Source organism: Euwallacea fornicatus, chromosome 13 (assembly GCF_040115645.1).
Source record: "Euwallacea fornicatus isolate EFF26 chromosome 13, ASM4011564v1, whole genome shotgun sequence".
Classification (NCBI taxonomy): domain Eukaryota; kingdom Metazoa; phylum Arthropoda; class Insecta; order Coleoptera; family Curculionidae; genus Euwallacea; species Euwallacea fornicatus.
The window spans coordinates 3,164,931-3,175,231 of NC_089553.1; the positions used below are offsets into that span (position 1 = coordinate 3,164,931).

At 33.8% G+C, this 10,301-nt stretch overlaps 2 protein-coding genes across 4 annotated transcripts; one reads left to right on the forward strand and one right to left on the reverse strand.

The window, feature by feature from the left end:
• On the forward strand, positions 1-3,959 carry LOC136342904 (maspardin-like). 3 transcript variants are annotated; one of them, XM_066289164.1, is made up of 5 exons: positions 1-260; positions 313-482; positions 673-976; positions 1,031-1,279; positions 1,682-3,959. In XM_066289164.1, exons 1-5 carry the CDS (start codon positions 252-254, stop codon positions 1,760-1,762), a joined length of 813 nt encoding a protein of 270 aa, XP_066145261.1. In that variant the 5' UTR covers positions 1-251; the 3' UTR covers positions 1,763-3,959. The 3 variants fall into 3 exon arrangements, with proteins under 3 accessions (XP_066145261.1, XP_066145260.1, XP_066145258.1); XM_066289163.1 differs by having other exon boundaries at positions 1-249; positions 1,665-3,959; XM_066289161.1 differs by having other exon boundaries at positions 1-249.
• Positions 3,877-8,507, reverse strand: LOC136342903 (coiled-coil domain-containing protein 112-like). The gene is made up of 8 exons (XM_066289160.1): positions 7,812-8,507; positions 7,653-7,756; positions 7,348-7,577; positions 5,345-5,495; positions 5,006-5,223; positions 4,520-4,722; positions 4,080-4,325; positions 3,877-4,023 (listed from the first exon to the last, which is right to left on the reverse strand). Exons 1-8 carry the CDS (start codon positions 7,964-7,966, stop codon positions 3,990-3,992), a joined length of 1,341 nt encoding a protein of 446 aa, XP_066145257.1. The 5' UTR covers positions 7,967-8,507; the 3' UTR covers positions 3,877-3,989.
• Between the last annotated feature and the right edge of the window lie 1,794 nt (positions 8,508-10,301).

Genomic DNA, 10,301 nt, shown 5'->3' on the forward strand with positions numbered 1-10,301 from the left:
ATGTCATGTATTCATGTTCAAACGAAGAAGAAAATAAATATTGTTATTGTTAATTAAATAATTTAAGAGTAACAAATACATTTAAGAAATACACGCATTTGTATACATATTTCAAAAAGCCAAAATTTGCAGCTAAGTTCTTCTTGGAACATGAGCAACATAAGTGAATGGTCTCAGTCGGGCGAATATCTCAGTTTCAGGAGTAGCATTCCTTTGAGAAAGATTGTAGTAGACCCAGATGACTCAAAGGTATGTACCAAGTAAGTCGCGTATCTCATTCATAGTCTTGTTAAATCATCTTTAAAATTACAGGCTTGGCAGATTTACGATTCTGGTCCCAAGAGCATTAAATGCCCCCTGGTATGTCTTCCCCCAGTTTCTGGAACTGCAGATATTTTTTTCAGGCAAGCCTTGGCACTATCTGCTAGGGGAATAAGAGTTGTGCTAGCCGAAGCTCCCAGTTATTGGTCTATAAATGAATGGTAAATTTGTGTATTTATCATCAGAGCTATTTAAGCAAGGAGATTGTTACAATGTCATGGGTGTGTTTAATGTCCTCCAGTTTTTTTTTACTCTTCACAAGTCCAGAAACCAAAAAGTCAGAGTCATTAATGGCAAAATAAAGTTCCCTCACATGGTAGAAAATTAAAGATAATTTATGATACTATTTAGGTGTGAAGGTTTTCGAAAGCTCTTGGATTACCTATCTGTAACAAAGGCCCACATTTTTGGAGCTTCTCTGGGTGGATATTTAGCACAAAAATTTGCCGAATACACAATTTCCAGCCCAAGGGTAGCATCGTTGATTTTGTGCAACAGTTTCTCAGACACAAGTATTTTTAAAGGGCATGAAACTGCCACAGTATACTGGATGTTACCCGCATTGGTATTAAAGAAAATGCTCTTGTCAAACTTTGAACCTGAACCTGCTAAAGATCAAGATATGGTCAGAGCAGTAGATTTTATGGTGGAAAGGGTATAAATTGTTTCATATGAAAAACTGAGCATTGAGCTTTGATAGTTTTTTTAGCTCGATAGTCTCAGTCAAAATGAACTTGCCAGTCGATTAACACTAAACTGTATTCGCGGCTATGTGGAAGCACACAAATTAATCAATTTGCCTGTTACCATTATAGACGTGTTTGACAGAGCCCCGTTAAGCTTAACGGTAAGAGAGGAACTGTACAAGTGTTACCCTCAAGCAAAGCTGGGTCATTTAAAAACTGGAGGCTACTTCCCCTATTTAAGTAGAAGTGCAGAAGTAAATTTGCATTTGTTGGTAAGCAAATTTTAAAGTGATTCACACATTTTATCCATTCGCCTTCTATACATTTTAATTAACTGTTAATTTTCATTTTTGTATTCATTTTCAAAAAAAAAGTCTTGTCTTCAAAACATCAAAGAAAAATAAAAGGCTCAAACCCCCTTATTTATCTTATTATTATATTATTTATATTATTTTAGTTTACCGATTATTTTTGGTGTTCTACTCATTTTTATTTTGACTTAAAATTCTAGCAAATATTAAGCTTTATGTAAATGCTTTTGACGCAATAATCTTGTTCACAATACATAAAATTCGGCAGCGTTATTTACACAGCTACAACATAATAATTGGTTTTTATAGCTTTGGTTGTTACTCAGTTGGTTAAATCAAAATTTAGGTAGAATTTTCAAACAGATTCACTTGAGGCAATTTGACAATACGTCCATGGCCACTGCAGACCGCCCTTTAGTCAACACTGCCCAGACTGATTCTTAGATTTGTATTATTTGGTCATGTCCAAGCCAAGTACTTTGCACCTGAACAACATGCGTACTAAATATCGAGGAATTACCGTACTTTTAATGAAAAAAATTGATACAGATGCGGATTTGTATTTGTAGACAGTTTTATGATGATAGTTACTTTGTGACGATCCTATTCCTAGATCAAGGTAAGATACTAAAGTTTCCAATGTTAGTGATTGCAACCATGGTCCAACTCAGAATAATAAACTAGAGTGTTTTTTTTTATTGCATAAGACTGACTATTAATCAGTAAATTGTCTTTGGAAATAGCATATAATCATTGGAATGGTCACTATTTCTACTGATTAAAAATTACTTTTACAAGTAAATTATTTTGCTTTTATAGATATTATAAAGACGGTAACCGAATTTGACATATTAGTGGGGTTATACAGAGGGTCTCTAAATGATCTGTACAAAAATTCTCCCATAGATATCTTCGTCGAAAACATGACGACTTAATTCAATTTACCTTAATCCAAAAATGGACAGTTTTCAAAATACAGGATGTCAAAATAAAAATAAAAAAGCGAAAAAAATTAATTACTTTGTAATAGTATCTGAACAAAATGTCGTATCGGAGATTTTTAGGCACGAAAAATCAGACTCGTTTATATTTTTTATATACATTGTAGAGGACGGTCTCAGCAATAGGCGAATTTTCTTTAAAGGGGCATACATTTTTTATCACCAGGTAAAAAATTTATTCATGACTAAATTTGTATTTTCCGACATGTTTTATGAGAAAAAGTATCTTCGTAAAAACCCCTACGGATATTCCTTTTCGAGATATTTGAAATTTAAAGTTCACTCCATGTTATAAAAAATAACTTTAAAGTGCATATTTATTCGTACAGTTGAAACCAAAAAGAAACATAATCAATTAATTTTCAATTCTTATTTTTTTAAATATTCACGTTTTTACTTGACTGTACCAATTTTTTCTTATTTATTTTACTGTACTTTAAAGTTATATTTCATGACATGCTGCGAACTTTAAATTTGCCGCTACGAATGTCCGTAGAGCTTGTATGAAGATATTTTTTTTTATAAAACATGTCAGAAAATACAAATTTAGTAATGAATAAATTTTATACCAAATGTTACAAAAATTGTGCTCTTTTAAACAGAGATTAACTAGTGCTGACGGCGTTTTTTAAAATATGCATCGAAAATGTAAATGGATTCTGATTTCTGGCCCGTAAAAATTCCCCGATGTGTCATTTTATTTAAATAGTACCGTTACAAATTGAGTTATTCATTTTCTTCCTTTTTTATTTTTATTTCGTCGTCTTATGTTTTTAAAACTATACTTTTGGACTAAGGTAAATTGAGTTAAATTGTCATGTTTTCTGTTCAGAAATCTGTGGAAGAATTTTGTACAGATCTTTAGAGACACCCCGTATATCTAAGAAAAGTCATATTTTAGTTCGGATTTGCCGAGTTTCTAACTCCATAATGTCAAACTTTAACATAAGAATTTAGTACATAATAACCAAAATTGTTTGTTAAAACTGTGACCTCATTCGCAATATGTCGAATTCGGCTACTCTCTGTGTCATTGTTCTTTATACAGGGAGCAATAATTGATTTCAATGGTCGATTTTTGATAAGTTGAAACGGCAAATAAATATAGTAAACGATTAACGGGACTGATTCGTTCGATCTTTCCAATGAAATATACTCGCTTTTCGCTGTGATCTAACGATCTTGTATCGACTTCTCTGCAAAGCTATCGCAGGTCAGAAACTGGAATGATGTGCCATTGTATACAGGGTAGCCTAGTTATAATGTTACGTATTTAACTAAAAATAGATGTTAAGCGATTTTTACGAAAATCTGCTTGATAATCTTACTAAACGTTTATATCGGCGTTTATTTTAATCCATTTTTTTCCAATCCACTTCAACTTTATCCCTATTGAGTTTATCGGGATAAGCATAGTATCGATTTTCATATAGGAAATCTTCCGTTTTTTATTTGAGTGTCTACAATTAGTATTAATTGTGAGACGCCCTCTACATACTAAGTTGTATAAACATATAATAAGAATACTGTAATAGTATATTTTGTGATATAGCTTGGAAATAGCCTTAATACAATTGAGAAAACAAATTATTGTGTATATAAATCTCCAAATAAAATAATTGTTACGTTTTAACATTTTATACACGTCGTAAAAATTATTTTAGTGAGAGTTACGTTACCCTCTTCCTCCAGTCCGGAATTCCCCTAAAATAGTTATTTCATTCATTAATATTGCAAGAAATGCTGTTGAGTTCACTTACAACTTTGGCATGACAAAAATGGACCACTGTACACTATTATTATTAGATTCGTGTGGAGCGTTCACCCGGTGGGTCCATTGAATGGTTGGTTGCATAAGCCTTCCTGGGTCTTTGGTGGCACAAGGTCCTAATGGGGCTCTTTTTGTTGGCTCCGCCTTTATCTTTTGATGGATTTGTCGCATCTTAGAGATGTGTACTTCGTCCATGGAACGAAAGTGTTTTAGCATTCTGTTCGCGATTGCTGCCCTAAGATCCCAATTATTAACTTGCGCGGTAAATTTTAACTACAAGTAGGGTTGCAAAATGTCCGGTAAAAAAATGTGTTTTATTGTCCGATTGTTTGGCCGGCAAATTACGGAGCAATTATGGCCAATTTTAAATAACCAGGATATTGTACTTCTCCTCTTATTGCGTGTGTAAAGAATGGATAAAGTGCGTACTTTCTCTTCTGTTTGAGCTGCTCGTCAACATGCTGCTGGTGCCTCTGATTTTGCTCCAGTATCACTTTGGATCGCCTCCATTCATTAACAATTCTGCGAATGTCATTTTGGTTCTGTTTTTTTGCGCGTTCCTTCTCGATTTTCTCCAGCGCTCGTTGTTTTTCTTGCTCTTGATCCAACAAGAATTTTTCTTCTTTTTCCATCTAATAGTGCGTTAATATCGGTAAAGTTTTGCAACAATCAAAAAGAGATAATTTAAGCTCTGGTTCAAGAGATATGGCCATCACGTGACAACCGGAATAAAAATTAATTGAAACAACTTCCGGTTATGTTTCAACGTGTGTGAGTCTTTCCTCTTTGGTTTTTGACGTCCATATGACAGTTGTTGTTCTGCTCTCTGTTTGCAGCATTTTTTGAATCACATTTGTTAGCTGATTTCCGTCACGTGATCGTCCTCTCTCGTGGCTCAGGTATCAGGAAACCCACCTTCCATTTAGTGATTTTATGTTTCAACTCTAGAGCGTTTGCCGCATCGTTTGTTGACTTGCATTCACTCTCTTTGCGAGACTTTTCCAGCCTTTTGTCTACATTGATTACGCTTTTTTCCTGCTTCCACTGATTAATCGCCTGTTCCTTTTTCATATATAAACGGGAGTATTGTTGGTACCAGCGTTCGTGACATTTTATATCCTCCACGGATATATCTTTAAAGTAAAATGTAAAATTAGTGAATGAAAAGTTGTAGCAAGTGAAAAAAACTTCTCTAGTAATAAACTTCAGGAAGAATAAGCATCTTACTGTCTGAGAACAGAAAGGGTACCTTACCAGGTAGCGTTTCATGTAAATGCAAAGCTAAATCATCAATTTGACTGCCATACTTTCTTCTAAGTTTTAAAAACAACAGGTGGTCCTCTTGGCGCCAGCCATTTTCATGTCCTCCATTTCCATGGACAAATTCAAAGAACTCTCGGGCTTCCTACAGCACATGAAAATTACGTTACATTGGAAGAATTTATAACGTGACAATTTGAAAACCAATCAGCCTCGATATTTTGGTTCTTTAGAAATTATGCAAACATGAAAAAACACATCGATTTTACTTTCAAAGGGGACATTCTTCCAGTTGGTTTTAAATTAAACTACATGTACCCTCCAGCAGGCTTGGAAACGATCATTAAAATCTTAAATGAGAAAAGGGGTTGAATTATATCCCATTTGAAAGGTATTTCAGTGTCCTTTTCAAATGTACCTTTTTTTTTCATTGTAGGGTTTTTGAATAGGCACGTCCAAACCGTAAACAAGATTAGGTATAAACTGTATTGTAGAAAAAAAAATTATTAATGTTTTAAGCGTTAAAAATTTTGTCCATTATCTTCTAAGCAATAATAAATTCTGGTTTCAAATTTCACTCTATCATTCTCACAAGCTTCCACTTAAATTTTCCTGCACGCAGCTCTAATTCTCTTCAATCCTTTCAAATCTTGAGACTGGGTTTTGTAAACAATAGATTCAAAATATTTCCAGAAAAAAAAGTCCAGAACTGTTAAATTTGCAAACCGCGGTGGCCACTTAGTAGATCTTCTGCGACCAATCCATTTGCCTGGAAATCTGTCGTGTAACCACGTTCTAACGGAATAAAATTCTGAAGTGGAACTCCGACTTGTTGAAAATCAAGAAGATCTTGTAAAACGCTCACTAGTTTTTAATTTGCGAAATAACATATGTAATAATGATAAATATTAACTAAAAAAACTCAAGAATTACATCGCTCTTTTTTAATCAAACAGTCTCATTCTTACTGGGTTTTCTACAAGTAGAATATTTAAGTAAATGCATTTATAAATATAAAAAAAATAAAACCAAAATAATCATGTATTTTTGTTTATAATACCCAGCCTCAAGATTTCAAAGGAATGGGCAAAGGATTATACATCCAGTAGATGTTTTTATGAATGTTAGAGTGGAGTTTGGAAACCAACTTTATTACGGTTTACAAAATAATGGACAGCATTTTGACCACTTGCAACATTAACGAACAATTTTTCTACAATATTGTTGATACCTAAGCTTGTTTGGGATGATTTCCCTAAAACCCCTCAATACAAAAAAAATCAGGTAATTTGAAAGGTAATCGAAAACCTTTCATATATGAGGTATAACTCAACCCCCCTTCTCGATTAAGATATTAGTGGTTCTTTCCATCTCATTAGAAGACATATGAAATTTAATAGGAAACCGACTTAAGAAATACCTCCCTTAACAAAATCGATGTGTTTTTTCATATTTACGTATTTTCTATAAAGACGAAAATATCGAGATTGGTAATTTTCAAATTGACACGCTGTAAGTTAAGTCTATAGAAGTTATTACAGGTTGACATGAATTATCTATAAAAGTTAGCAGTAGAACTATCAAATATGAGATCGAGTTTTTACTTAAGTTGTACGGTGAGAAGGGTTGAAATCTGACCGAGTGCCCCGTGGCTAAGTCGTAAAGTTACGTCATTGTGCTGCAGCGCATTAAGCACATTGGCAGCTGTTAGTCAAATTACATGTATTACTGTTGTATTACTTACATGTTGCAAAAACCAGTAGTTTAATGTAACTTAAGCGGTGTAAAACTACTGTTACGACAGTGTGTCTGATGACCCGTTTCAAGAAAAATGAACCAAAAAAAACTAATCTGAAAAAGGAAAAATTCCTCGATACACCACTGCAGTTTTTTTCTATTTATTGAACATAAATTCTTATTTAATTGTTTTATGACTGTTTTCTTTTTACTGATAACGTCATGTTAACTGTGACTAGGAGTTTTAGCAATATACTTACTTTGCACTGCCTAGAGCTCCCTCTTTTTATTTTTGGCTGTATAAATTCGAATATACCCATATTAAGGTTCACTCCCCACTCTGCAACCTTTCCATTGTAATATAGATCCAGTTCGTCCAGCAAATCATTTTCCAAGTTTTCGAGTCTTTGTAGTCCGTCCTTAGTTGTTATTTTTAAATTAAGTATATCTTCTTGTATACCAATCATTTCTCGCTTAAATGCGTCAAAATCTGTAATTTACCGTAGCACCTTGTTATTTCTGCAAGGTATCGTTCAATCGGCAGAATCAAGTTATCATTATGTACCTTTGATTTCGCCAGTTTCTTTGCCCTTCAGAAAATCGAGTTTCAGTTTTATTCGCTTAGTGATGTCCTGAATGTTAAGGCGTAACGAATTGTCGATCTGACTCCTGAAACGATTATTAAAAACTTCATTGATTTGTTTAAAATTAATAAAATACCTACCGCAATTTGCTCCGATGAGATTCTCCAAGGCCCGGGACGTCGGCCAGAAGTGGACCGAAATCGTACTTTTGTATTAAGTTCCTTACATTGTTCTCTAGGGTCACTATAATATTTTCTAATTTATTTGCCTCACAATTTCTAGTTAAAATCAACATTTTGATCAAACGAGTGAAGCGCGAATTTTCATTAATTGCTTATTGATCAAACTTTTAAGTTCTTAGGTAGGGTACGAGGGTGAAACACTCATTGCACACAAAAAATCAATTGATAATGTCTAAAGCAGGATGTATGTGGTACGTGTGTGATTTATTGGCCCCAATGCAAAGACAACATCAATAACCCAAAAAAAAAAACTTACGTTAAAGACGAACTTTGTGGGGCTCTTTCCATGTCATATCCCTAATGAAAAATTTAGTATACAGGATCAATCAAAAGTTTCACGACAAAGTACGGTTCTTTTGTTTCTAGCGCAACACTGTATTTCATTCAATAATTGCAATCTACTCGAAATTGCAAAAAGCAACACTTTTTATGGTAATTTACTCGATTCTAGACGCTTTAAATTTGCCAAAAACAGTCGTAATGCTGAAGAAACAGAGGTCAAAGGGAAAAGAGAAGGTCAACAAAGGAGATCATTTTAACGATGCCATGAATCAAAGAAATTGATAGAAATTTTGAGAAAAAAATAGTAAATTTTGGCATATTGTTATTGCAAATTTAAACATGCGATGGGCGTTATCCGATTTTATTTTAATGTCGAAAATATTCCAGTTATTAAATAGATACAAAATTTTAATCGCTATGTAATGGGGATAATCCAGTCGAGAGCGATTTTCGGTGTGCGCTAATAAAATATTTAAAAGGAAATTTCAGTGTTGCCAAATCTATAAAAAAATATAACTTTAAAAAATTTTAAATAAAAGTTTGGAAGAAAATTTTTCAGTGTAAAACAGGGCGAGTCGTGAGGAAATACGCATACTTCTGCCATGGAACCAAATTGCTAAGACGAATATCGAACGAAAATCAAAAAGTTGCTCGTGTTTTTCATCGTTGTTATACAAGGGGTTCTAAATATTTTGTCGAAAAGTGTTTTTTTGCGTAATGTCAGTTTGCTTCTTTGAATCTTCTGGCGAAAGTGCGCTGTTGTGTATGGATGAGATAATGTGCTCAGGGTTAAAAAAATCCAGGACCGTCTTCAAACAATTTAATCGTCTTTTTCCAGCCCAACAAAATCGCCGTGCACATTTGCTAAAGGTTAGAAGAGTTAATAGGCGAGCAACGAATTTGTCACATTTTTATTTCTTTATAAAAAAAAATGAAGTTTACGAAAATGCTGTAATTTTGGAAATTTGTATATACCTATCATCCTTATCTTGAATGCATTATATTCCAAAATCAAATGCTGCAATCGGGAAGAAAACGCAAGATGGTAGATAAATCCAAAAGTGCAGCAGCGAATTTGTTGCCTGGATATGACAATTACTTCATATAACCTTTAGAAAATGCGCACATCTCTTTTTCGAAAATTCGTATACAGGGCGATTTATTTGGTCTGGAAAAACCTACAAAATTTTTTGAAGACGGTTCTGGATTTTTTTACTTTCGAATACATTGCCTTCCTCGTACACAACAGTGCAGCCTTTCGCCAGAAAATGGAAAAAAGAAAAATGGCACTACGAAAAATATATATTTTTCGATAAAATGTGTAAAACTCTCTGTATAATAAGGACAAAAAATGCGAGCAACTTTTTAACGCTCACGCGGTATTCCGCTTAGTAATCTCGATCCGTGGTAGAACCACGTACAGCATAATGCGCTTAAACTGAATAACTACCGAAGATGTTACTTTTATTATGAATTTGATTTTCAAACGCCCAGTGTATTTTCTCGTGCTCTCGAGAGAAAAGTGTATTTTCAATATGGTCAAATAACTGGAAAAATGCTAATTTGCAGTGCTCCATCACTAAAATTGAATTTTCAGAGTTAACTCCAGTCACATTCATATGAAACATGTTTCCCAGTAATAATAATAATTAAATCTTATAATTTTGGTGAAACAAGGCTTCATAATAGAGTGTCAAATGATCAGAGTTTTATTTAAAAAAAAAAATGACCTTTATTAATTGAATTATTAATAATGAGTGACATTGGGTTGTTCAGTAATGCGAGCATGTATGTATGTACTTTCCTCTGTACACCTTTGCAAAAAACGATCGGTATCCTCCCGGAATATTTCACTTCATGCTACCTCAAGATGGTGTCCTAATGATGTTCAATAGGTGATAGATCGGGTGACCGCGCGGGCCAAGGTGACGTTTCCAATAGCACTCGTTCCAGGAACTTCCGAGTTACGTTCGCAGTATGGGGCCTTGCATTATCCCGTTGGAAAACTACAGGGTGCTACATTTCATATGAAACTGAGTGTATTTTATGCAACTTTGTAAAAAACGAGCAGCGCAAATAATTCATAACAAATGCTTTTGTTAATAT